General features: G+C 42.9%; 3 protein-coding genes across 4 annotated transcripts; 2 read left to right on the top strand and 1 right to left on the bottom strand.

The window, feature by feature from the left end:
* The first annotated feature begins 11,815 nt into the window (after positions 1-11,815).
* On the top strand, positions 11,816-14,635 carry LOC125521546 (phenylcoumaran benzylic ether reductase Pyrc5). The gene is made up of 5 exons (XM_048686607.1): positions 11,816-12,117; positions 12,933-13,067; positions 13,534-13,771; positions 13,912-14,115; positions 14,210-14,635. Exons 1-5 carry the CDS (start codon positions 11,920-11,922, stop codon positions 14,374-14,376), a joined length of 942 nt encoding a protein of 313 aa, XP_048542564.1. The 5' UTR covers positions 11,816-11,919; the 3' UTR covers positions 14,377-14,635.
* Positions 14,636-15,689: 1,054 nt separating this feature from the next.
* Positions 15,690-22,193, top strand: LOC125521544 (TIM-barrel signal transduction protein). The gene is made up of 9 exons (XM_048686606.2): positions 15,690-16,184; positions 17,012-17,662; positions 17,855-18,061; positions 19,122-19,337; positions 19,430-19,652; positions 20,691-20,938; positions 21,027-21,205; positions 21,471-21,724; positions 21,813-22,193. The coding sequence occupies exons 1-9, from the start codon at positions 16,080-16,082 to the stop codon at positions 21,962-21,964; spliced, it is 2,235 nt and encodes a 744-aa protein (XP_048542563.2). The 5' UTR covers positions 15,690-16,079; the 3' UTR covers positions 21,965-22,193.
* A 149-nt stretch (positions 22,194-22,342) lies between these two features.
* On the bottom strand, positions 22,343-27,181 carry LOC125521545 (protein POOR HOMOLOGOUS SYNAPSIS 1-like). 2 transcript variants are annotated; one of them, XM_087535798.1, is made up of 10 exons: positions 26,795-27,181; positions 25,277-25,393; positions 25,051-25,116; positions 24,123-24,232; positions 23,826-24,046; positions 23,677-23,723; positions 23,576-23,603; positions 23,389-23,483; positions 23,262-23,289; positions 22,343-23,079 (listed from the first exon to the last, which is right to left on the bottom strand). In XM_087535798.1, the coding sequence occupies exons 1-10, from the start codon at positions 27,086-27,088 to the stop codon at positions 23,015-23,017; spliced, it is 1,071 nt and encodes a 356-aa protein (XP_087391924.1). In that variant the 5' UTR covers positions 27,089-27,181; the 3' UTR covers positions 22,343-23,014. The 2 variants fall into 2 exon arrangements, with proteins under 2 accessions (XP_087391924.1, XP_087391925.1); XM_087535799.1 differs by lacking the exon at positions 25,277-25,393.
* Positions 27,182-27,466: the final 285 nt, after the last annotated feature.

Consider the following 27,466-nt stretch of genomic DNA (forward strand, 5'->3'; position numbering starts at 1 on the left):
GCAATCTCCACAACTTAATTGGAGGCTCCCAACGACACCATGAAGCTTCACCACAATGGAATATGGCTCCATGGTGACCTTAACCGTCTAGGGTGCTCAAACACCCAAGAGTAACAAGATCCGCAAGGGATTAGTGGGGGAATCAAATTTCTCTTGGTGGAAGTGTAGATCTAGGCCTTCTCAACCAATCCCTAAAGAATCAACAAGTTTGATTGGCTAGGGAGAGAGATCGGGCGAAAATGGAGCTTGGAGCAACAATGGAGCTTAGGGGTGGAAGAGGTGGTCAACTCGGAGAAGAAGACCCCCCCCCTTATATAGTAAGGGGACAGATCCAACCGTTATCCACCAACTAAGCCTGCGTAGCACGGTACTACCGTGCCGGGGATGTGGTACTACCGCAAGGGCACACGGTACTATCGCAGGACCCCGCGGTACTACCGCCCGAGCAGCAGAAACCAGAACAGCCTAGATACATTGAAGCAGAGGGCGGTAGAACCGCTGGCGCGGTACTACCGCTCCCCCTTGCGGTACTACCGCAAGGTAGGGATATTCCAGATTTTGGGAAGGCACGGACGTATAAAAATACATCAGTGGCAACTTCCGCTGAGTTGGGATCCATGCAAAAATCCGACACGGTAGTACTACAAACCAGGAGCGGTACTATTGCGCGGGGTGCAGATGTAAAAAATTACATCTGCTCCTACTGCAGTGCAAGCTGCTGAGCCTGGCCAGAGCGCATGGTACTACCGCGCACCTGGAGCGGTACTACCGCGTAGGGCGTGGATGTAAAAAATTACATCCGCCCCTACTACCGGCGTAGCAGCAGCGCCTGGCCTGAGGTCACAGTACTACCGCTCCAAGGAAGCGGTACTACCGTGGGCACTTGCGATACTACTACGCCAGAGGCCGGTACTACCGCATGCCCCAAGTCTTCCCAAAGGTTCTACTTGGCACAAACACTAATTAAAAGCATAAAACCACATCTAAATAGAGGCTAGGTGAATTTATTACTAAACAGGAGCAAAAAGCAAAGAACAAGAATAAAATTAGGTTGCCTCCCAACAAGCGCTATTGTTTAACGCCCCTAGCTAGGCATGATGATTTCAATGATGCTCACATAAAAGATAAGAATTGTAACATAAAGAGAGCATCATGAAGAATATGACTAGCACATTTAAGTCTAACCCACTTCCTATGCATAGGGATTTTGTGAGCAAACAACTTGTGGGAACAAGAATCAACTTGCATAGGAAAGCAAAACAAGCATAACTTCAAGATTTTAAGCACATAGAGAGGAAACCTGATATTATTGCAATTCCTATGAGCATATATTCCTCCCACATAATAATTTTCAGTAGCATCATGAATGAATTAAACAATATAACTATCACATAAAGCATTCTTTTCATGATCTACAAGCATAGAAATTTTATTACTCTCCACATAAGCAAAATTCTTCTCATTCGGAATAGTGGGAGTATCATAAGAAACTTGAATACTATAAATTGTTTCCATATTAAAAGAGTAATGTTCAGAAAAGGGGTAATCATAATCATGACATGTTTTATAAATATAATCATCACTACTTTTTATAGCATAAGTATCATCACAATAATCATCATAGGTAGCAACTTTGTTCTCATCATAATCGATTGAAACCTCTTCCAAGATAGTGGAATCATTACTAAATAAAGTCATGACCTCTCCAAATCCACTTTCATAATTATCACAATAAGATTCAACATCCTCCAAAATAGTGGGATTACTACTTCCTAAAGTTGACACTCTTCCAAACCCACTTTCATCAATATAATTATCATAGGTAGGAGGCATGCTATCATCATAACAAATTTGCATATCAAAACTTGGGAGGCTAAAAATATCATCTTCATCAAACTTAGCATCCCCAAGCTTGGGACAAACATTAATTGCAGCAAATATATTTTCAAACTTGTCATTCTCATCAAACATAGCATCCCCAAGCTTGGGCCTTTTCATATCATAAGCATAATCACTCTCATCATTAATAGTGTGGATAGCACCAATAGTATAGCAATTATCATCATCACAATGAGTAATAAGAGCAACATCATTTGGGAGGGATACCTTTTTACCTTTGCTTATCCGTCATTTCTTTTTCTTCTTCACATCATGTGTGGGTTTAACCCTCTTTTTGGAGCTCCTTATTAATGAGATTGGTTGAATAGAAAGCTCCTCCTCATTACCTGACTCATCATAAGAAATAATAGGAGGATATTGGGAAGTCTCTTACCTTTCATTATTATTCTCTTCATATTCTATTTGTTTTCTTTTCTTTATATACTTGGCAATATAAGGATTTTCAATGCAATTCACCGCACAATACATATAAATTTCCTCTAGATCAAAATCAAGAACTCTATCAAGGGCAAATTCTGGAATAACCTTAGTTATACGTTTCATTTCTTCATAACCCAAGAGCAAACTAAGTTCATTATGATGTGCAAAGGAAATCAATTCATCACAATTTTTAGATACGATACGATCATGAAACAATTTGCATTGGGTACTGAAATGATCACGTTCATTGCAAAGTTCACAAGTACGGCTAAGAAAGTTTAAATTTTCAGCACAAACATCTAGCCTTTCTTGCAACCATTTAGTTTCCAAATACTTATGCCTCTTGCAAAATCTATCTTACATGTTTGGTATGTACTTGTAAACTCTATGCACTCCACAAAAATCGACATGCTTATAAGAGATATTTTCATCATGACTAGTGCAATCATCATTAGTACTACGGATATTCAAAGAGTTCATACTAACAACATTGCAATCATGCTCATCATTCAAAGATTTAGTGCCAAACATTTTAGAGACTTCTTCTTCTAGCGTTTGAGCACAATTTTCCTTTCCATCATTCTCACGAAAGATCTTAAAAAGATAAAGCATATGAGGCAAACTCAATTCCATTTTTTTGTAGTTTTCTTTTATAAACTAAACTAGTGATAAAACAAGAAACTAAAAGATACGATTGCAAGATCTAAAGATATATATTCAAGCGCTAACCTCCCCGGCAATGGTGCCAGAAAAGAGCTTGATGTCTACTACACAACCTTCTTCTTGTAGACGTTGTTGGGCCTCCAAGTGCAGAGGTAGGACAGTAGCAAATTTCCCTCGAGTGGATGACCTAAGGTTTATCAATCCGTGGGAGGCATAGCATGAAGATGGTCTCTCTCAAGCAACCCTGCAACCAAATAACAAAGAGTCTCTTGTGTCCCCAACACACCCAATACAATGGTAAATTGTATAGGTGCACTAGTTCGGCAAAGAGATGGTGATACAAGTGCAATATGGATAGTAGATAATGGTTTTTGTAATCTGAAAATATAAAAACAGCAAGGTAGAAAATGGTAAAAGTGAGCGTATACGGTATTGCAATGCGTTGAAACAAGGCCTAGGGTTCATACTTTCACTAGTGCAAGTTCTCTCAACAATAATAACATAATTGGATCATATAACTATCCCTCAACATGCAACGAAGAGTCGCTCCAAAGTCACTAATAGCGGAGAACAAACGAAGAGATTATTGTAGGGTACGAAACCACCTCAAAGTTATCCTTTCTGATCGATCTATTCAAGAGTCTGTAGTAAAATAACACGAAGCTATTCTTTCCGTTCAATCTATCATAGAGTTCGTACTAGAATAACACCTTAAGACACAAATCAACCAAAACCCTAATGTCACCTAGATACTCCAATGTCACCTCAAGTATCCGTGGGTATGATTATACGATATGCATCACACAATCTCAGATTCATCTATTCAACCAACACAAAGAACTTCAAAGAGTGCCCCAAAGTTTCTACCAGAGAGTCAAGACGAAAACGTGTGCCCACCCCTATGCATAAGTTCACTGACGGTGTCCTGGACTAGAGGGTACTCACCACGTTGTCTCCCGACCAGCTGGATCAGGCCGAGGACCCCCAGGGCCATTTACTCATGGGCCAGTTCGGACAGCCGATGACATGCATGAGGAAGATTCCACAAGACTTGGTGATCAAGACAAGGACTCCTCTCCACCAACGTGTTCGGCTAGGACTCTTGTTATTCTAGGCCTCTTGTACATTATATAAACTAAGGCCAGGCTAGTCGATAGATCATTATGACATTACTCATCATACCTGTAGGGTTTAGACCACAACATACGATCTCGAGGTGGATCAACTCTTGTAACCCCTATACTCATCAAACTCAATCAAGCAGGAAGTAGGGTATTACCTCCATCAAGAGGGCCCGAACCTGGGTAAACATCGTGTCCCCTGTCTCCTGTTACCATCGATCCTTAGACGCACAGTTCGGGACCCCCTACCCGAGATCTGCCGGTTTTGACACCGACATTCACGAGGTCGCAGAACTCGCAAGTTTATCACCAAAACATACATCAAGTGGATCACGTGATATCCCATTGTCACCACAGATAAGCACATGCAAGACATACATCAAGTGTTCTCAAATCCTTAAAGACTCAATCCGATAAGATAACTTCAAAGAGAAAACTCAATCCATTACAAGAGAGTAGAGGGGGAGAAACATCATAAGATCCAAATATAATAGCAAAGCTCGTGATACATCAATATCGTACCACCTCAAGAACACGAGAGAGAGAGAGAGAGAGAGATAAAACACATAGCTACTGGTACATACCCTCAGCCCCAAGGGTGAACTACTCCCTCCTCGTCATGGAGAGTGCCGGGATGATGAAGATGGCCACCGGAGAGGGATTCCCCCCCCCCCTCCGTCAGGGTGCCAGAATGGGTCTAGATTGGTTTTCGGTGGCTACGGAGGCTTCTGGCGGCGGAACTCCCGATCTCTTCTGCTCTGCGATGTTTTAGGGTATATGGATATATATAGGCGAAAGAAGTTGGTTAGGGGAGCCACGAGGGGCCCACGAGGGTGGGGGGCGCGCCTCCCCGCCTCGTGGCCACCTCGAGGCTTCTCTGTCGTCTACTCCAAGTCTCCTGGATTGCTTCCATTACAAAAATAACTCTCCCAAAGGTTTCATTCCGTTTGGACTCCGTTTGATATTCCTTTTCTTCGAAACACTGAAATAGGCAAGAAAACAACAATTTGGGTTGGGCCTCCGGTTAATAGGTTAGTCCCAAAAATAATATAAAAGTGTATAATAAAGCCCATAAACATCCCAAACGAGTAATATAATAGCATGGAACAAACAAAAATTATATATACGTTGGAGACATATCATTGCGAATGATAATTCCATGAGCATCTTGCTTGTTTTTGAATATCCACTTGGTTCCAATGACATTATGGTTCCCCGTTGGCCTTGGCACCAATCTCCATACTTGGTTGTGCTCGAAGTTGTTGAGTTCTTCATGCATGGCATTAAGCCAATCCGGATCCTCGAGCGCCTCATAGACCTTCTGGGGTTCAACACAAGAGACAAACGCGTGATGTTCAAAGTAGTTTGCTAATTGTCTACGAGTGCTTACCCCCTTTCTTAACCTTCCAAGCACATTTGTCATGAGATGATCTTTGGTGGATAGCTTGGATGCGATCTTGGCGGCACGACACTCTAATTCCTCCTCTGGAGAGTGTTGAGGAGCGGTTACTTGATCATCTTGAGCGTTGTCTTGAGCTCGTTCTTGATCTTGAGCTTGCTCTTGATCTTGAACTTGCTTGGATGGGAGAACATGACCTTGGGCATCACTTGGTGATTCATCACCGTCTTGAGATTGATCTTGCCCTTGGTCTTGTTCATGATGTTGAGGGCCTTCACTTTGTTCTTCGGAAGCGTGTGGGCCTTGGGTTGGTGATGGCTCCACATGAGTGGAGCATTGTCCTTCTCATTCGGCCACAAGGGGTTCCTCAATGGGTAGGATAAAACCAACTCCCATTCTTCTTACGGTTTGGGGAGGAATTTCATCACCTACATCACAAGTGCCACTTTGCTCCACTTGGGAGCCGTTATTCTCATCAAACTCCATGTTACATGTCTCCTCAATAAGTCTCGTGGACTTATTGAGGACACGGTAAGCATGGGAGTTTGTAGCATAACCAACAAATATGCCCTCTTGAGCTCTAGCCTCAAATTTAGACAACCGAACACCTTTCTTGAGAATGAAACACTTACACCCGAACACCCGGAAGTACTTGAGGTTTGGCTTGTTACCGGTGAGAATCTCATATGGAGTCTTGTTCAAGCCTTTGCGGAGATAGAGCCGATTGGATGCATGACACGCGGTGTTGATGGCTTCAGCCCAAAAGTTGTATGGAGACTTGAACTCCGCCATCATGGTCCTTGCCGCATCCATCAATGTCTGGTTCTTCCTCTCCACTACACCATTTTGTTGAGGGGTGTAAGGTGCGAAATATTGATGCTTGATCCCCTCATCACTAAGAAACTCGTCCAAGGTGTAGTTCTTGAACTCGGTGCCGTTGTCACTTCTTATTGTCAAGATCTTTGCATTGTGTTGAAGTTGAGCTTCATTTGCAAAGTCAATGATGGTTTGTTGGGTCTCGCTCTTCCTCTTGAAGAAATATACCCAAGTGTATCTTGAATAATCATCCACAATCACCAAGCAATACTTTCTACCCCCAAGACTATCAAAATATGGAGGCCCAAAGAGATCCAAGTGAAGTAGCTCCAAAGGCCTCTTCGAATAAATGATAGTCGTGGGAGGGTGAGCCTTTTCATGTAGCTTTCCTTCGATACAAGCACTGCAAGCACGATCTTTAGCAAAACTAACATTTTTTAGTCCATGGACATGGTCCCCCTTGAGAAGACTTTGCAAAGATCTCATATTGACATGGGCTAAACGGCGATGCCAAAGCCATCCCATGTCAACTTTAGCCATTAGGAATGTCGCGGTCTTAGTGGGTCGCTCCGAAAAGTTAATCACATAGAGACCGTTCTTGACATGCCCAACAAAGGCTACTTTAAGAGTCTTGCTCCACAAGAGGGACACAGTATCAACATCAAAGAAAGTGGCAAAGCCCATGAGTGCAAGTTGACGAACGGAAAGTAAATTGTATGCAAGGGACTCAACAAGCATGACCTTCTTGATCGTGAGATCATGAGAAATGACAACCTTTCCAAGTCCCAATACCTTAGAGGACGATGCATCACCCCACTCGACATTGGTGGGCATAGATGGAATCTTGTGAACATCCACCATCAAGTCCTTGCTTCCGGTCATATGATTAGTGGCTCCACTATCGAGCAACCATGATCCCCCACCGGAAGCAAACACCTACAAGAGATCAATGCTTGGTTTTAGGTACCCATTTTGTAATGGGTCCTTTGATGTTAGTAACAAGGGTCTTAGGAACCCAAATAGACCATTCAATGTACTCATAAGAAGAACCAACAAACTTGGAATAAACATGTCCATCACTAGCACGGCATAATACATAAGAAGGGTTAAAGTCGCCGGCTTTGTTAGGAGGGGTAGCATTGCCCTTCTTGGCATCACTACCCTTCACATTGCTCTTCTTCTTCTTCTTAGAAGCACCCTATCCCTCCTTCACAAACATTTGCTTGAGAGGGGGAGGTCGTTTGGCCTTGTCATCCTTCTTCTTGCTCTTGGACTTGGGTGTGAACTCAATTCCTTCCTTGGCCACAACTTCCTTTTGATTGCTCAAAAGGTCATTGAGGTTCTTCTCACCTTGTATGCACGGCACAAGGCCTTTCTCAAGTTGCTTCTTCAACTTTGCATTCTCCTCAACAAGATGCACATGCTCACAACATGGGTTAGTAGCATTTGCATTATCAATTAAGACCATATGAGGAAAGGTGGCTTTCTCCTTGGTTAGCTTTACTTGGAGTTGATCATGAGACTAGCATGAGCACCCTTCAAGGCCTAGTGAGCCTTGTCAAGTAAGTCAAACTCATCTTTGAGTCTAGCAAGATCAAACCCAAGCTTGGCCTTCTCGGAGTTTAGCACACGAGATACAACAAGACATGATCAAGATCTTTCTTTAATTTAGCGTGGTCACCGTTGTATGACTCCTCAAGAGCCAAACGAAGACCTCGCTCTTCCTCAAGAGCATTGGAAAGATCCGAGATCTCATCGGCATAGTCACGACTATGCCCCTCCATCTTAGAGATGGTATCTTCGTGAGCCTCAATCATGTCATTGGCTTCACCAAGTTGTTCCAAGAGAGCAACAAAGTGCTTCTTGGATTTCCCCTTGAGTTTACTCATAAAGGACTCAAATTCATTCTCCTCCACATTGGACCCCTCATGTTCATCAATGCAATCCGTTAACGAAGGATTATTAATGATGGTACTTTTGATGTTGGGAGTTACCTTGTTGGTGGCTTTAGCCATGAGGCATTTGGCAGTGATGTTCTCATTGAGTGAGTCAAAGAGACACACCCACGGAGTTGTCGCAATGGCAACGGAGGCCATGGCAACCGACTCACCGTCTTCATCATCATCATCATCCTCATGGTACTCTTTTTGTGCCACCAACCCCTTGGGAGGAGTCTTCTTGATGAAGTTGCTCTTGTTGGGGAAAGACTTGGCCTTGTCTTTTCGGATGAGCTTTCCACCATTGTCTTCCCTTTTCTTATAAGGACATTCCGCAACAAAGTGGCTCACATTGCCACAATTATAGCAAGTCCTCACTCGTTGCTTGACCTTTGCGCCACTTGAGTTGTTCTTGTTGAAGTTGGGCCTTATGTTCTTCTTGCTCCAAAATTGCCTTGAAGCAAGAGCCATGTGTTCATGATAAGCATACTTTGTATCTTCGGGATTGCTCTCCTCTTCTTCCTCTTCTTCCTCTTCTTCCACACAAACTGTGGCCTTCAAGGCAAGGGTGGGCTTCTTTGCTCTTTGAGAGCGTAACACCGCATTGTCGGCGGTCTTGTCCAAGATGCTCATAGCCACAAACTCATCCAACACTTCACTTGAGGATAAGGTGTGGAAGTCCGGCCTTTGACGAATGACGGAGGACATGGCCTTGTGGTAAGGCATCATGGCCTTGAGGAATTTGCGCTTGATCCAATTGTCATCCGTATCCTTGCTCCCATGATCCCGGAGTGAGACCGCGAGAGTAGTTAATCTCCGATAAAGCTCACGAGGTTCTTCATCTTCTTTCATTGCAAACTCATCGGCTTCATCTTGCACCACTTCATAGTTGGAGTGTTGAATGCTTGCGCTTCCCTGGTAGAGGGACACAACGTGGCGCCATGCATCCTTGGCCACAGTGAATGGCCGGAGGTGAGCAAGATCTTCGGGTGGAATTGCATCTTGGATGATGTGGAGAGCATTCTCATTGAATTGATTGTCCGTGGCTTCTCTAGGGGTGAAGTTGCTTCGGTCATGTGGATAAAAACCTTCTTCAATGATTCTCCAAAGGTTAGTATTAACATGATTCAAATGACACTTAAAGCGATAAACCCAAGAATCAAAGTCCTCATTTTTTTACAATCTTAGGAGGAGGACCGGCATGATTCAAATGAGTGGAAGGAATCGGTCCATCATAAGTAAGTGGAGGTCCCACATGGGCAAAGATGTTGTTGCCAATTTTACCACTAGAAGAAGGAGCCTTTTCACTAGTAGCTTCCCCCTTGTTGGAGTTAGCATCCGTCACCTTGTTAGTGGGATCACCCACTTTATCGGCGCGGTAGATAGTTTAAGCCCTTCTAAGGATTTATTAAACATGCTTTCAACCTCGGTTGTCATGGAGGTTTTCAATGTGTTCAAAGCCATATTGAATTCCTCACGAAAGACCGCGGTTCCCCTATAGGCCGTAGACAAGATCGGATTCGCACCGGAGTGCTCCTCCTCACCGTCTACGGTGTCAACCATACTCTTCGGACGGTAAAGTCCTTAAGAAAGAGATGAGGCTCTGATACCAATTGAAAAGATCGATATAGTTGACTAGAGGGGGGTGAATAGGCAACTAACAATTTTTAGCTTTTCTTTATCAATTTAAACTTTGCATCAAAGTAGGTTGTCTAGATATGCAACTAGGTGAGCAACCTATATGATGCAACGACAATAGGTAAACAAGCAAGTAAGGAAAGTAACACAAGATAAGCTTGCATGAGTAAAGGGATGAGATAACCAAGAGTGGAGCCGGTGAAGACGAGGATGTGTTACCGAAGTTCCTTCCTTTTGAGGGGAAGTACGTCTCCGTTCGAGCGGTGTGGAGGCACAATGCTCCCCAAGAAGCCACTAGGGCCACCGTATTCTCCTCACGCCCTCACACAATGCGAGATGCCGTGATTTCACTATTGGCGCCCTTGGAGGCGGCGACCGGACCTTTACAAACAAGGTTGGGGCAATCTCAACAACTTAATTGGAGACTCCCAACGACACCATGAAACTTCACCACAATGGAATATGGCTCTGCGGTGACCTCAACTGTCTAGGGTGCTCAAACACCCAAGAGTAATAAGATCTGCAAGGGATTAGTGAAGAAATCAAATTTCTCTTGGTGGAAGTGTAGATCTAGGCCTTCTCAACCAATCCCTAAAGGATCAACAAGTTTGATTGGCTAGGGAGAGAGATCGGGCGAAAATGGAGCTTGGAGCAACAATGAAGCTTAGGGGTGGAAGAGGTGGTCAACTCGGAGAAGAAGACCCCCCCTTATATAGTAAGGGGACAAATCCAACCGTTATTCACCAACTCAGACTGTGTAGCACGATCGCAGGACCCCGCGGTACTACCGCCCGAGCAGCAGAAACCAGAACAACCCAGATGCGTTGAAGCAGAGGGCGGTAGAACCGCTGGCGCGGTACTACCGCAAGGCAGGGATATTCCAGATTTTGGAAAGGTACAAACATATAAAAAATACATCCGTGGCAATTTCCGCTGAGTTGGGATCCATGCAAAAATCCGACACGGTAGTACTGCAAACCAGGAGCGGTACTACCGCGCGGGGTGCGGATGTAAAAAATTACATCTGCTCCTACTACCGCGCAAGCTACTGAGCCTGGCCAGAGCGCATGGTACTACCGCGTAGGGCGCGAATGCAAAAAACTACATCCGCCCTTACTACCGCAGTAGCAGCAGCGCCTAGCTTGAGGCCACGGTACTACCGCTCCAAGGAAGCGGTACTACCGTGGGCACTTGCGGTACTACCGCGCCAGAGGCCGGTACTACCGCAAGGGCCTGCGGTACTACCGCTCCTAGGAGTGGTACTACCGCATGCCCCAGTTCAGCAATCAAGACATTTTGCATAAACAAGAAAAGATGGAGGATGCTCCAAAATGCCAAAGGAAAGGCGGTGCAAAGGAATAGACGTGTATGTGATGATTCCATCCAAACCTTTCCAAAACGGACCCCCTCTTAATAGTACGGCTTTCCTACGACTCTAATCCACCGAAAAGAAACATAGAGAAACGCCGTATTCAATAGTCTTCAAGGGACACCAAATCGTCTTGTGCCTAGTGATGAAATGTCTGAAATACTCAATGCACACGATTAGTCCGCAAAAGTATTGTCATCAATCACCAAAACAACTAAGGGATAAATATGCCCTTACAACTGCAACGAAAGACTATTTCAAAAGTCTACATTTAATATAGTCTATTAGGCCTTGTACAATGGGAGATGTTTAGAGGGGTGCTTAGAAAAATAAATCGAAATTTTCTGAAACACCGGTGCCTATTTCTACAGAAGAGATGCTTAATTAAATATCTACCCCGTACAAATAAGTATCGGTGTTTAAAAAAGTCTGATTTATTTTTCTAAGCACCTTCTCTAAGCACCCCCATTGTACAGGCCTTACGCCGCCTTCCTTGCGAGTCACGACTCCTCGTCTAATCACACCTTTTCCCCTGTACTCGCGGCCTCGTCTATCTCCACTTCACTGCACTTTTCCTTATTTATTTTCTCAGAAGACCACTATATTCTGCCTCTCCGTTCTGTTCTTACCGTGTTCTATTTTTCCGCTCTGCTGTACATGGCGTTGGTTGCAGGTGAGGGGAGGAGCCGGGTGCTGGTGATAGGCGGCACGGGCTACATAGGCCGCTTCATCGTCGCCGCCAGCGCACGCGAGGGCCACCCCACCGCCGTCCTCGTCCGCGACGCCGCGCCCGCCGACCCAGCCAAGGCCGCCGTCCTCCAGGGATTCCGGGATGCCGGCGTCACCATCGTCAAGGTCAGCAGCCGTCGTACTCTTCTTATCCAGATCCTTGCTCTGTTTTTATCTCTCTTTTTATGAAAGTTAGTGGGTCCAACTTCTATCTAAGGATGGTGCCATTTTGGGTAAAAATGATAGCAGAAACAGTGATAAGAAATTCTCTGGATTGCTTCATGGCGGCTTTCTTTTTTCTTCTTGTCCCTTGTGGCGGTGCGCGAGTGCTAAACAAAGCAGCGAACTTGGTTTCTGTTGTGGCATATCTATGAACAAGACAGAAATGAGAGTAATGGAAAGGGGATTAGCCCGGTTAAAATAGATAAATTCAGCAAGACAAAAATCAAGGAAATTCGAGGTTTCAGACGAAAAAACAAAATCTTAGAAATATGCTAGAGCAAGGAGCCCTTCCATTCTGTTCGATTCAATCGATCAAATAAACAGTCATGTAAGATGACTTAAAGAACACCCTCTAAAAAAAGGACTTAAAGAAAGTAAAGATTAGGTGATTTGCTTGGATTATGTACAGAATTTATCTTTATCAAATCTGCTAGGCTTTTTAAGATTCTTCAGTGTTCAAGCCCCAATTTGCTGGGGACAAAAGGTATATGTTGTAACACAGTCGTTGTTCTGTTTGATAAAATACTGAAATGTGTTCACAAGGAGGTGGCAAGTCAACAATCTTTCGTGCCATTCAGGACTAAACTATTATGTTGGCAAGGATGATAGCCATCCCTGATTGTGTCGTTACCCCGTGTTGATTACTAAAATAATGACCTCAAGATATAAGTTTGATTGGATGGTGATGTATAACTGTTACATTACTGTTGGATCATTAGGGTGATATGTATGATCATGAGAGCCTGGTGACAGCCATTAAATCAGCAGATGTTGTGATCTCGGCCGTGGGTTATCAACAGCTACCGGATCAAACTCTCATTATCTCGGCAATTAAGGAAGTTGGGCATGTAAAGGTAATTTCCAAAGTCCCAATCATCAATATCAAATTGTTATGTGTGCACACCTTATGGCTTACTGTGAATACTTTAGCTGATAATATAGTTCGAAAATTCTTTGTTATTGATGGTTATGCAATAAATGATGGGTTGTAAATTGCAACGAACTGTGCACCCTAAACTCTTATGTGAAACAATTTGTGAATTGCATTTTCTTCAAGTATTCGTATTTTGCTGATGAGAACACTAGTCATTTTGGTACTAAGAAACTGGTTTGACAACTTAGGCTGTTCCCTGCCTTCCACAACATGGTGGACAAAAAAATCATTCAGATGGACGGGAATTAGTTGTGGTTATTTTGTTCAAAACATGTTGAATGTGCCCCTTTTCATATCTGATAGACTGATACCATGCATTCCTCGTGTCATTATTATTTTTCTACAGCAGTTCTTACTGAACTCTGATATTGATGAGCTTCTTGCAGAGATTCTTCCCATCAGAGTATGGTAATGATGTGGATCGTAACCATGCAGTTGAACCTGCAAAGACAGTATTCGGTGGGAAAGCTCGTATAAGGCGTGCCATTGAGGCTGAGGGGATTCCCTACACATATGTCTCTTCCAACTTCTTTGCTGGTCGTTTCTTGCGAAGCCTTGCGCAGATTGGGGTCATGGAGCCTCCAACTGAGAAGGTTCTCATTATGGGTGATGGAAATGTAAAAGGTAGATCTGATCAAGATGCCCTTAATATGATTGTACAGTTTTACGATATGAGAAATTAATCTCTATTTTGAGAACGGAATTTAAATCAAACAAGGACTGGGATTATGGCTGCACTCTTATGTGTGTATTTTCGACAATAGGAATCTTTGCAGCGGAAGAAGACGTGGGAACCTACACTATTAAAGCTGTAGATGATCCAAGGACCCTGAACAAAATCCTATATCTGAGGCCACCAAGTAACACTTTGTCCCATAATGAGCTTGTCTCACTCTGGGAGAAGAAACTTGGTAAGACACTTGAGAGGGTGTACCTCCCAGAGGACGAACTCCTGAAGAAGATTCGAGGTCAGAGTAAAAGCCTTGTTTTACTCTTATAATGTTGTAGTTGCCGTCTATACTTATCTTTTGTACTGATTTTGCTCTCTCGGGTATGTTTCAGAGTCATCAGCGCCGCTGAATGTAGCACTGGCAATCAGCCACTCTGTCTGGTTGAAGGGGGACCACACTAACTTTGAGATCGACCCATCATTTGGAGTTGAAGCCACTCAGCTTTACCCTGATGTGCCTTACATTACCGTGGATGAATACCTAAATAGGTTCCTTTAAACTCCTAAATCCTATCGTCGCCAATATTCATATACTTTGAATAAATGTTGGAGGTTATGTATTTTTACTAGAATGGCACGTGAATTACGTAATCAGAGTGTGAGACCTCAATCATGTGAGGAATGCATCTTGCATTCCCTTGAGCTTAGAATATATAAACTGAGGTTGTATAAATTTGGAAATTTTAGCTTGATGGAACATGATACCGTATGTAACAGCCCGGGGGTTTACGCCAAGTTAGAAATTGTTTGTTATTTAATTTTTGCATCATAAGCATTACTGCATTAACTTCGCCATTTTGTTAAATGATGAATAAGTGTCACACGCCAAAAATCTGAATTGAGATTTTTTTACTCTGTTCTGCCTTTTTTGGGGGGATCTATTTGAAACCTACTTGGATTTTGGTATGAGATGAAACTTGAGTTTGTCATGGTTGATCCTACATCCAGGGAATATTGTTGCCCATATTCCAATGCCTGGAATTCATCAAATCTTTATTCCTTCTTTGTTAAAACCTAATTTTCATATTTGGGAATGATTATTTTCTTCCTAGCATTACAAAGGAGCTACCATTTCTAGACATGAGATGATTCCACCAAAATTCTTAGACACTCACTGAGACTTGCAAAGTCCCAATATATAAATATATTGGCCAACCTTGATCAATATATTTCATTTTTTAAATTCTTTTATTTCCTGCCCTTCTTGGGGGGAAAATTTATAAACCATATCTATGGCCCTGTCAAAATTCTCATAATTCAGTATAGCATTTTTATACCAATGTTGATCTTTGGTAAAGGTTTCAGCCCCAAGATCATCCTATGAAATACCCTTCCTTTATAACCTTCCAAATTAGCCAAAACACACCTTTGTACTAGAGCTTATATTTCTAGACCAGATCAAACACCCATGGTAGCTTTCATATGCCATATAAGAACTCTGTACAAATTTCGGCCCCAACCTTGATGCCTAAAATTATTTTTCTTCATAACCTATGTAAAGTGCATTTTTGCCACTTGCACTACCAACCATACTTCCAGCCATGGTGAAATCCTAAGAAATTCAGATTGGCCTTATGATGCCTAATTTGATCGATGGTAGGAAGCTCGTCCACGTTTTCTTCTGATTTGTGGGAATTCAGACATTTACGAGCGATTTGATGATCGGCGTTGGAGATGCCCTTATTGTTAATATAAAAGATAATGTTTCACACCACCAAATCTCATTGAAATAATTGCAACTGATTCCGCAACAACTTGCCGGGCATAAATAAAATCTTTATATACTTTATTTATGTTATTATGTAAACAGATGAATATGAATAGAAAAAGGTTTGGGGAGTAAAGTTTTGCAAGCCCGTCAATATGTACTACTCCTAGAAAAAATAATTAGTAGGAGTTTAGGGGAAAGGCAGAGATGCTCTACCACGCAGCAAATCGCCAGCCGTGCAGATCGGAGAATCGCAATCCGATCCCAAATCAGGCCCCAGCACCAGCGTGCCCAACGTGGCGCCGGCAGCGGGGCACACGACACCGCTATGGAAATGGAATGCAAGTCAACACACCTCACTTCCACTGTTTGCCCGTCCCCACTACCAGCCTAGCTACATACACGCACCAACCCATGGGCCATGATCCACCCATCCCTCCATCCGTCGCGGTTCCCCCTGCTGAGCTCCCGATCTCTGCTCCGAGGCGTCGGCAATGGAGGTGCTCTGCATCGGGACGGCCGACACCAAGCTGGAGGAGCTGCTCTTCCTCGCCACTCGCCTCCGCTCCAGCCTCGCCGCCTCCGCCTCCGCCCCAAAGGTACTGCTACACTTACACTGTCCGCCTATCTTCTCGTCCCCGCCTGCAACTAGGTGAGGAGTTCAGCTGTCCATTCGTATGCTTGAAGCGATCGTCCAGAATGGGGTGAACACGCATTTGGCGTCACCTACTTTAGAAACTACTATAACTACAGTGCAGTTTTGAGGGAGTATTCCTTCACTGAACGCAGAAACCGGAGTTCCTTCTCTGAACGTGCAAACTGCGTCATAGCATTGGGAACTACAGTAGCAGGGTAACATATGGATTATGCTATTTCTCATCTTGTGTTCTTGGAACTAGTTATTATATTTCCGGTTGGTAATTCTGGGATTGCCATATCATAAAAAGAGCGATGCTTCTAGATTTGAAGTTTAACGAAATCATGTGATCATGCGCTCTTCCGGTTTAGCAGTTGTGTTGCGTTTTTAGCCTATGGAAATTCCCTGTGGCTGCTTATTGAACAGGTGACAACAGATGCCATGTCTAATGTTTTGCTCAAGGAGTTCTTATGCAACTTTCACCAAAGTACATTTCCTGCTTAAGGCTCAGAGTACATGAGTCCTTCATTAATTTGTGTTATCCACATACAATAGCCTTAAATATCGATCGTCTACTCTCAGTAATAGACAATCATTCGCCAAGTATCAACAATTGCTACTCCCTACGTTCCATAATTCTTGTCGTGGTTAAACATTGGAGCATCCAAACTGCTGAAGCAGGACACATCTTTATGTGCACCTGTGTGTAGTGCACCCTTGGAGTTGCCCTGTAGGTTTATTATTTGTTTTGTTAACTCGAGCATAACATGTGGTCTATTGAAATGGTAGGTTAAAGTAAGCATAGTGGATGTCTCCACAACTAAAACAGTACCAACACAAGATTCTAAAGATATTGCAGTTATTGCAAGAGATACAGTTCTCTCATGCCATCCGGATTCCAGCCAGCAAGATCTTCCAGATGACAGAGGTGAAGCGATTGCGCTTATGTCAAAGGCCCTTCAGAGCTTTCTGAAAAACAGATATGAGGCCGGCACCCTGGTTGCTGCTGTTGGCCTAGGAGGAAGTGGAGGAACCGCACTAATTGCCCCTGCTCTAAGATCCCTACCACTTGGAGTGCCTAAGCTTATTGTATCCACTGTTGCTAGTGGCAATACTGCACCCTATGTTGGAACATCTGACTTGGTATTGTTTCCTTCAGTTGTTGACATATGTGGAATAAACAGTGTCAGCCGTGTTATATTGTCGAATGCTGCTTCAGCTGTTGCCGGATTGGTATGTGGGATATTAATGGCTTCCAGTGAATCAGATGAAACAGACACAAAGCTGACTGTTGGAATTACAATGTTTGGTGTTACCACACAATGTGCAAATGCGGTCAAAGATAGACTGAACAAAGAAGGGTATGAGACGCTTGTATTCCATGCCACTGGTGTCGGAGGCAAAGCAATGGAAGAACTAGTTAGAGGTGGTTTCATACAGGTAATTAATACTTTCATGTGGTTTTGTACGGTTTTGCCCTTGTCTATTTTTCTATAAGATTTTGCTCTTGTGGAAACTATGTTTTTCAGTTCCTGAACTCTGATGGTAAACTCATTGCCAGACAGAAACTCCACTGGTGTTAATTTACTGTCTGTAGAGTTTTTCATCTTACTTCCATTTGGTTGCATGTAGGGTGTATTGGACATAACAACAACAGAAGTTGCGGATTACATTGTTGGAGGTATCATGGCATGTGATGAGACCAGGTTTGATGCGGTTATAGATAAAAAGATCCCTCTGGTTCTCAGTGTTGGGGCCTTGGATATGGTTAACTTTGGAGCTCATGATACAATACCTGCTGCTTTCTCAGACAGAAAGATCCACATACATAATGAACAGGTTACACATAGCATATTTTCCTATTTTGGACCTTGTTTTGCTTCCTAAATTTACTTGGTCTTTGCCAAATTTTATTTATGATGTATATATTTGCTATGAATACTGAATCATAAATATATTGTTAGGTTAGCACAGTGATATGTTTACCAGATTAATATGCTAGGATATCATTACAGACAATGCTATTATGGTACCAAGAGTAAGGTTGTGGATATATGTACATAGATTGGTAGATATATAAGAGAGGGGTAGGATGAAGGAAGAATTCACATTTTTTAAAAAACAGGTGTCTCTAACAACACGTGTCCTTCTAAACAAGAGTCTCTAACAAGTAAATCCATAGACGAGACATAGTCTAGTCAAACACTATCTCTAACAACCCAACCTATCCCTAAAACAGTATCTTATCTTTAAAGACAGATCTATCGTTATACTTGAATACTCTTCTTATGCACTGCCCACGAATGTGATCCAAATTTGTGAGATTCGGCATGAGTGCGCACAGGGTACATGAATGTGATAGAGCATACCGAAATATTGACCACGGCCAAATTACGCAAACGAGAAAAAATGGCAAAGCTGGCCGCGAATTTTTCAAGCACAAGAGCATGACCTCAGAAGAGTACAACGGATTGTCACTCTCCATTCTCCACAACCCTCTCAGACCTTTTGGGACCCTTGGATCCTGTCTCTATAAAAGACTATTGAGCTAATCGAACATAGCATCTAATCCTCTGTTTCTTGGACCTTGATTTGATTTGCGCAATTGCTTGCATTGAGATCATCTGGCCATCTCCTCAAGAGTTTATATAGGCTCCCACTTGTCCTCTTCTAAAGCAAGTAGACTACGTGTCCTAGTAGGATTCCTCGGGGTACCACACCTGTTTGAGTCCTAATAAGATTAGGATTAGAATCGCCATATTCAGTTGAGAAAATCCATCTGTTACATGCAAGCTGTAATTATTACCTTACAAGTATGTACTTTATGTGCCTTTATTTATGAGGATTTCACATTTCCTAATTTTCTTGCGGTGAGTAAAAGACCATGTAATTCTTTCAGATTTCGTTGATGCGGACGACCGTGGAGGAGAACAAGAAATTTGCTCAGTTTATTGCTGACAAGCTGAACAAGTCTTTATCTACAGTTACTGTTTGCCTTCCACAGAAGGGCATCTCTGCAATTGATGCACCTGGAATGCCGTTTTATGATCCTGAGGCTACATCTGCACTATTGGATGAGTTAAATACTCGTCTTGTCAAAACTGAGAACAGACAGGTTTCTTCATGTTACATAATATGTTAGTTGCATCGCTAGAATATGAATAGAAAGGGTCATCGAATGAACTAAGCTGATTGGCTTGTTGACAGCTGAAGCTGCTTCCTTATCATATAAACGATCCTGAATTTGCCAATGCCTTGGTGGATGCATTCTTGAGTATGGATATAAAGGCCTCTAGTGCCATAACTCAGAAAAACAACATGGTCCTACCAAAGCAAGACACAAATGAAAAGGAATCTTCTTCAGGACAGAAGACTTCAGATAGTTCTATCATATGGAGACCCCCAGTGGATTTCCCTGATGCAAGACCAGGTTAGCGGTGATTCTGTTCCCATCTTATGCGCTCAAATTTTATTATGCCCACACAAACAGACTGTTTATTGAATCACTTGTTTTAGTTTCTTACAAAAAAATCGTGGAAGGTTATCTGGTATGTACCTTGTTATCTGCTATGCCACCTTACAGAAAATCCTTCAGGGTGAAGTTCTTATTTCGTTTTTGTTCTCATGCTTCATACCTAGGCTTGTCACAATTTTTGTGTCTCCAATGATCCAAGAGGTCAAGATAGTTGTGAGTGACAACTCCTTTGGGGCTGTGCTTCAAGCATCTGTAGTACGCTTCACCGTTTGATGTTGTCCACCTTTCTCTAATCTTAGTATCATGTAATTATTGTGGGGTTGTCTTGGCGAAGACCGCAAGCACTGGCCCAAGGGCGCACAGAAATGGTGCCAGCACTTAGGCACAATTCTGACTTGGGAACAGAAGTCTCTATTCAAAGAGATTTCATTGTGTTCCAAAGGATTCATGTAGTCCTGAAGAAACTCAACGTAGCTGGGGATGAGCTCAACATGCACATGGGACAAGCTCGGCGTACATGCCTAACCTTTATGATATCAACCACAAAATACTTGCTATTGTCACCTATTACCTCTCTACTGCGCCAAATCAGAAATGTTCGGTGTCACCTCACGTGTTCGCTGACAAATTAGGATTAACTCCAGCTGTTAGTAAGTGCGCTAAGTTTTAGTCTATTTGCAGTACAGTATGATTTTACAAAGGGGTAATGTCAAAACTCTAATGATCTTACACATTATAGTACCCGTGTGCACGGATGAAATAACTGTCAAAGGTCAGAAGTTTGGCATTAGATTCTAGGGCATAATAAGCATTCCGAACCCTCACGTGATACCACACAAGTTACATAAATTTCATAATTTTATTTTCAGCTCATTGTCTCCTTGTTTGGCATGACATGTTAAAGGGCGTTCGTCATTCATTTCAGTTCTTGAGATCTATTGACACAATTCTATACCCTAATGATTCTAATTGCTCACTCTTCAATGATGACAGAAACTTTGCAAAAAACAAAGTCAATACTACATAAGTTAAAGCAACAAATCGGTGAGGGTATTCCTGTAATTGGAGCCGGTGCTGGTACGGGCATATCCGCGAAGTTCGAAGAAGCTGGTGGGGTTGATCTGATTGTGTTGTACAATTCCGGGAGGTTTCGTATGGCTGGAAGGGGCTCATTAGCAGGGCTCCTACCATTTGCTGACGCAAATGCAATTGTACTTGAGATGGCCAATGAAGTGTTGCCTGTAAGTTTTTTTAGTAGTGGGGTTCATTCTTTTGTTTTTCTATTATCTGACTTGAGTATAGCTGGAAGTTAATGAGGTGCTAATTTAGGTCGTTAAAGAAGTTCCTGTTCTTGCTGGGGTTTGCGCTACTGATCCATTTCGTAGAATGGATTACTTTCTTAAACAGCTAGAAGCCATTGGATTTTGTGGTGTCCAAAATTTTCCTACGGTTGGTCTGTTTGATGGGAACTTCAGACAGAACTTGGAAGAAACTGGAATGGGCTACAGGTATTGATTCACCACATCCTTATTTTTCGGATACATGTGTTATCCATGCCATGGCATGGACATAATATGCATATGAAAAATTCTGGGCTGAATGTAGGATATGGATTCTGTTTCAGTGACTTCATAAATCGTAATGGTTAGTTTCCTTATTTAGTTTTCTGCTGAGGGCAAGATTTGCATGTCTGAATTCTGAAATCTTGCTAACTTCCGCATTTGAGTGTGTGTTCAAAGAAATTATGTTAAATTGATCTTGGTCTTTTGCCAGCATGGAAGTGGAGATGATCTCAAGGGCTCACAGCATGGGTTTCCTGACGACCCCGTATGCTTTCAATCCAGAAGAAGGCGCTGCCATGGCCAAGGCCGGAGCGCACATTGTAGTCGCGCATATGGGCCTCACAACAGCTGGATCGATCGGCGCAAAGACGGCCGCCACATTAGATGACAGCATTGTCCGGGTTCAAGCCATTGCCGATGCCGCGGTCGGCGTCAACCCTGACATCATCGTTCTCTGCCATGGAGGTAAGCAGTCTCTGCTTCATGCAGACCTCAAGTAACGATATGGTGTCTTGATAAATCATGTGATTCTGATGCACAATTCCACCATCAGGTCCCATATCAGGGCCCCGAGAGGCGGAGTTTGTCCTGAAGAACACGAACCGGGTCCATGGATTCTACGGCGCCTCGAGCATGGAGAGGCTGCCGGTTGAGCAGGCCATCACAAACACCATGAGGGAGTACAAACGCATGTCTCTGAAATGAGGTTCGGTGGCTTTACCAGGTGGGCGGATGAAGCGCGCCCGGCGTTCGTCAGGCTGTTGTCACATGTAAATTGTTACTGAAGGTGCCTTGTGCGTTTGAACATATAATAAAAGATACCGACGAAACTATAGGGTGTGTGATGTGGCATGCCGTCTCGTTGGTCCAGGCGGTCATGCATTACAGGATGCCCATCAATGAGATATGATCTTTTCCAGGCGGTCATACATTACAGGATGCCCATCAATGTTTTTCACTAACCCAGTTAACCGAATAACCTTTTGCCCTTCCTTAGACCAGCTAATGAGCCCATGTGTTTCATGCTAAACAAAATCGCTCCAATAACATTGGGTAATAAGCAGCTATGAGAAGCTCTACCCTAAAAAATATAAAAATATGAGAGGCTCCCCATAAGTCCAGAAATTCCGTACTCAGGCACACATAAAGGGAACAGCATGACAGAACGCGCGACACAGATACACAAAGAGCGTACCCTCAATTTGAAATAGCAAGCTTACAGAAACAGTAAGGACGCCCAGGTCTAAAGCTTCTGGATTAATAATTCGTCAACTGTCGAAGTATGACCATCAGTGGCGTAGCCAGCCCAATAAATCAGGGTGGTCCATCAATAGAAATATTTACATAGTTTATTTATTTTCAAAGAAATATTTTTTTACTACACTATATACAAGCTATGGGGAAATTCCAGGGTGGTCCATGGACCACCCTGGCCACCCCCTAGCTACGCCACTGATGACCATGCTACGTGCTACTCCCTCCGTTCCAAAATAAATGACTCAACTTTATATTAACTTTAATACAAAGTTAGTACAAAGTTGAGTCATCTATTTTGGAACGGAGGGAGTACATTGGAGAAAGCATGCAGCATATTGCTTGCTAATCCCACAATGCTATCATCTGGACTGTAGCTATAAAGGATAATCTTAGGTGTTTCTTTTAGGAGCAGACCTGACACGGATACTAGGCATACTACGCGAACTACCATTACATTTGTACACATTGTCAGAGGCAAGTAAGGCCTTCCAGCGGCGTTCAAGAGGCAAGCAACATGTCACCACCCAGTTCATCAATGGCTTTGTCGAGCTTGGACAGCATATCTAGGGAAAGCAACAGTACTTAATCAATACAAGTGTGTGAAACGAGGTTCAGTTAACATAAATAAAACTACATGGAATAGGTTTTCAAATTGGCATGTGTCAGTAACAGCCTAAGAAAGGCAGTTATTTATCAAGCATACTAATGTGCAAGAATATTCCCATGGGAAGGAGAGAAAACATACCATGAAAAGAGTCATCCCCCACATATGTCTACAGCAGTAAAAGTAAAACAGAGCATGTTAGGACATACAAGTTGGTTTGGAGGCTTTAAGAACAACCAAGGCAGAACAATTTTGACAAGCAACATACCTCTATCCCTGCCAAAATATCACGTGTTACGTCACTAACATCAATCTCTTTACCAGCACCCTTTCCTTTATCAGCAACCGAATTTCCACCGGGAGCTGCAGTAGCAACAAGCATTGCTGACAGGTCAGAAAAAGATGGAATGAAACCATCACAAAAAAAAGTAGCAATGTAATAAAATTATCTGTACCATCAAGCCGAGTGTCCAGTATGTAGGCCTGCAAAATTTGCAAATATTAAGAAAATTTCCTTGGAGACCACTTGTGGGATTTACAAATAACCAAGCATTACCTTTTCAGGAGCATGATCAGTTATAGTTGCTGGAAAGGGTCCTCCATCTGTGTTACATGTGTGAACAGTTATTGATAATGGACCAGCAAAATTCAAAATGAAGATATTTGTGGTTTCAATGTCAATTTATCCTATCATGATTTGCCGACCTCTCTCAATTTTAACTGAACCAGAGTAACCCTCAGGGAAACCAGAGTAACCCTCAGGGAAGCCAGAGTAACCCTCAGGAAAACCAGAGCAGATGCTATTGATATTTGTAGCAATGGGAGATTGAAGAACAGGCTGATCTGGTTCCATGTGGTAGCCAACAGCAGGTGCATCTGTCCTGTGATCAGAAGTTGGCTCCTCAAAGCTTACCGCTTCATCAGGCCTAGGCATAGAATATGATGTTAGCAAAGGAAGTATTCCCGCAAGCTACAGACGTGATCATTTTCTTTACTTATTACCTGTATTGAAGTCCATTAGAAGGAATATATTCAGATGATGATGAATCTTCATGCTCACACATATAGTCGCTTCCAGATGGCATGATATCCATGGTGTTGCTTGAGAGTTCCTTTAAAGTCCATCAAACAAATGCATTTCGTGTTTGAGAGAACATAATACTTTACAAAGTGAAAGGAAAATCATGCCTAATACAGTAATACTTATTTTTACTTGCTCTATCACTCTTGAGAAAATCTAAGCTAACACAGTAGTAAATATTATTACTCGACTCCCATGTAAGCAAACTTGCACCAATGCATTCTAAATTGGGCAGAGATAGTAACTAGCACCACTGCTATGGCATAAGTAAAGTACCACACAACAAAGTGATCAACAAAAATAAGCGAAATTCAGTAACACGTAGTCAGTATGTGAAAATCTGAAAAGCATCCTAAATAGTCTTATCCAGTCCATTATGGTACTCCTGTTCACACATTAAAGCAGGCAAGCAGGGAGGCGCTGTATACCATCGATAAAGAAATAAATAAAATCCTTCAAGAAAAGTGCAAATTAAATAGTACTTCAGAAATGGTCGTGAGCATTTTCAAGGTTGTTGATCAACCTCTACTAGTATTTTATTTATTGTGAATCTAAAACTGCTTCAGATTATTTTTTATGTACAAGATAAAACATGTTTATCTTATCCAGTAAGTTCACATGCAAAATAAGCACATAAAATGAAAAGGTGTCACAACAGTACTACAGTATTAGCAAGCCACTGGATACAGAGACAGAAATCATAAAACACAAGAGAGCATTCCAATGAACACAAATACAAGAAAGAAGTTTGTATGCATGGCATGCGGAATTGTCTCCAGAGACATACATAACTGTGCTGAGCCACATATGAACAGCATCTGAAGATAAGAGAAGGATAGGAAATTGCACCTTCACACTATTCAAGAATGATTCTGCATCACTGAGGCGAGCGAAACGTACAGCAAACTTCTGGACCTGCAGAGAAATCGGTGGTATATAAATTTTGCCAATAGAAATGTGTTCTAAGTAATTTTGCGTGTAGAAGCATCCATGTGAGCAATTTACAACAAAGAAATTCCTTTTCATTCAACTAATCAGTCATCAGAATCACATTTAGCGATGCAAGGAAACATGCCTGTTTGGACCTATCACAAAAGCTCACGAACACCACCCTGCTCCCTCTAACTGGGCACTCTGTCACACATGCAACCTGTGGCCATGAGAAGTTGAGGATAGACACATAGTGCTCCTCCTGTGCCATGAAAATAGACCTCAGCGTTGAGTTGTTCGGACAGAAAAGAGAATGTATGACGAAACAGAAATGAACATTGCGTTCAAGTTCGCAGCGTATCCTCATTTCTCCAACCTCCATAACTTCTATCAAATAATATTAGATCAAGAATTGTAAAAAAAAATAGCAGTGGGAGAATTTGTGGGCAGATGAGCAGTACTTAGGTATGAACACAATACGTCAATACCACATGCAACCATGAAATTGTTCAGCCGACACAATTCAGTTCAAACTTTCAACTTAAGGAATTTCCAGGGTTGCCCCTTATATACATTATTAGGGGCCATAATGCAATGAATACCAATCTTGCTCTGACCAAAGTCCATAAATGATTCAAGGTATTATGTGTTTTCCTCCACGTGTAGCAGTTCGGTGACATGAAAGTGAGAACTACTGGGTAACACCCATGCAGAGAGTTCTTCCACCTTTGTGAGCATTCATTGTTGGCCTTCCACTCGCATCACCTTTCTAGCATTGTGGAGTAATTCATTATTTCCAAATAGAACTATAAGATGCAGCACATTTGTAGGTTTCCATGTAGAACCAAAAGGTCCTAAACTAAAATAGTAAAACTGATGCACAACGAATATAATTGCGCATAATACAACGATCGATGCAATTATACGAAAATATGACGAAAAACTATACTACATGAAAAGATGCAGCATCATGGTTGGCTACGACAAAATAAACAAATGTGAACAGCAATAATTGAGGAAAACGACATTAAATCGAACAAAATACAACACAGCATAATCTCACAAACACTGAATAATTGTTTGGGTAACCTTTGGGGCATCAATCAGTTCTACATGCGTATTTTATTTCAAACGTGAGGAAAATCAACTGAGAGCCAGAGGTGGTTAACTGGCTATGATCCTGTCTAGCAATGTTGTCACAGTCAAAGTGCTAGCCAACAAACAACCATGATTAATAGTATTATTTACGCTCCAACACAATGCACAGACACACAGTCCATATCGCAAACTCTTGAAACGAATCAATATCAGAGCACCAACACATGGAAGAGCAATGCTGGGTGCCTGGGTCACCAACCGCTCGATCTAATGCAACAATCTTAGAGCTGCCAAATTACACATGTGCACAGGTCGACCCATGCGTGCGCTCGGAACCAGCATCCTCTGAGTTTTAGAACCAAACCAACTAAGAGCAGAAAGTTCTGGAACCAACTAATTCAGCAGAAATGGGTCGGCGCACGGAAAAAACCTTAACCCCAGCAGTAACAAGCATTTTTCGAATGCGATCATCAAACATGCTTAGCTAGAGGGCAAGCAAACAAACATGTAGCAACGCATTCGAAAATGAAAGAGGAGGGGGGAAGGGGGTCGGCGCGGTACGGACGTAGACGACGTCGCCGATGGAGACGGTGAGGACGCGGGCGGCGAAGGAGTGGGTGGGGCGAGAGATGCAGAGGGCGGCGGGGGAGGCGGCCAGGAGCCAGGTGCCCTGGTGGAGTTGCTTGCCGCGGGATATGTAGCGGAGGCCGGGGGGCGGCGGCGTCGAGGGGGCGCGCCGCGGCTTCGCGAAGTAGCGCGCGAACTCCACCTCCCACCTCTGCCTCCGCCGCTTGCCCCCCGCAGCCTCCTCCGCGCGCGACGTGAGCCGCTCCCTGCTCCTGCCGCCGGCGCCCGCCATGGCGACGACGATGACGCCGAGAATGCGGTACGGAGCGTTCGCCGTTTTGGGGGCGTTGGGGTTTTGAGAGCGGAATTCGGTGTTGAATGGTGAAGGTGGATGTAGCAATTCGCTTGCGTTCTCAGCAGGTGTTTTTTACAATAGAGTCCTGAACCAAATGAAAATTGCACAATGTGCTAAAATGGATATGAACATAGGGTTGGAACTGGTTTTTAGAGAAATTTTTGGCCTTTTTAAGAAAACAAGTATGTTTGTATCCAAATCATGGAATAATACAAAGTCCTTCAGCACGCTAGTACAAATTCTGACATGGCAGGTTCTCTAGAAACTGAAAAAGATGTTGGACTTATCAACATTTACCAGTTGCCCCAAAGCGGC

The sequence above is a fragment of the Triticum urartu genome, chromosome 7A, assembly GCF_056163025.1.
Source record: "Triticum urartu cultivar PI428250 chromosome 7A, HENAU_Tu73, whole genome shotgun sequence".
NCBI lineage: Eukaryota > Viridiplantae > Streptophyta > Magnoliopsida > Poales > Poaceae > Triticum > Triticum urartu.

Bases quoted from the DNA above. Each gene is read 5' to 3' on its own strand.
- LOC125521545 (XM_087535798.1), bottom strand. From the start codon at position 27,088: ATGGCGGGCGCCGGCGGCAGGAGCAGGGAGCGGCTCACGTCGCGCGCG. The intron at 25,394-26,794 runs GTCCGTACCGCG...TTCATGGCACAG, and splicing joins CCATCGGCGACGTCGTCTAC to GAGGAGCACTATGTGTCTAT. The intron at 24,047-24,122 runs GTAATAAGTAAA...TTCTATGCCTAG, and splicing joins TCTAATGGACTTCAATACAG to GCCTGATGAAGCGGTAAGCT.
- LOC125521546 (XM_048686607.1), top strand. From the start codon at position 11,920: ATGGCGTTGGTTGCAGGTGAGGGGAGGAGCCGGGTGCTGGTGATAGGC. The intron at 12,118-12,932 runs GTCAGCAGCCGT...TTGGATCATTAG, and splicing joins CCGGCGTCACCATCGTCAAG to GGTGATATGTATGATCATGA. The intron at 14,116-14,209 runs GTCAGAGTAAAA...GGTATGTTTCAG, and splicing joins ACTCCTGAAGAAGATTCGAG to AGTCATCAGCGCCGCTGAAT.
- LOC125521544 (XM_048686606.2), top strand. From the start codon at position 16,080: ATGGAGGTGCTCTGCATCGGGACGGCCGACACCAAGCTGGAGGAGCTG. The intron at 16,185-17,011 runs GTACTGCTACAC...TTGAAATGGTAG, and splicing joins CCTCCGCCTCCGCCCCAAAG to GTTAAAGTAAGCATAGTGGA. The intron at 19,338-19,429 runs GTTTCTTCATGT...GCTTGTTGACAG, and splicing joins TCAAAACTGAGAACAGACAG to CTGAAGCTGCTTCCTTATCA.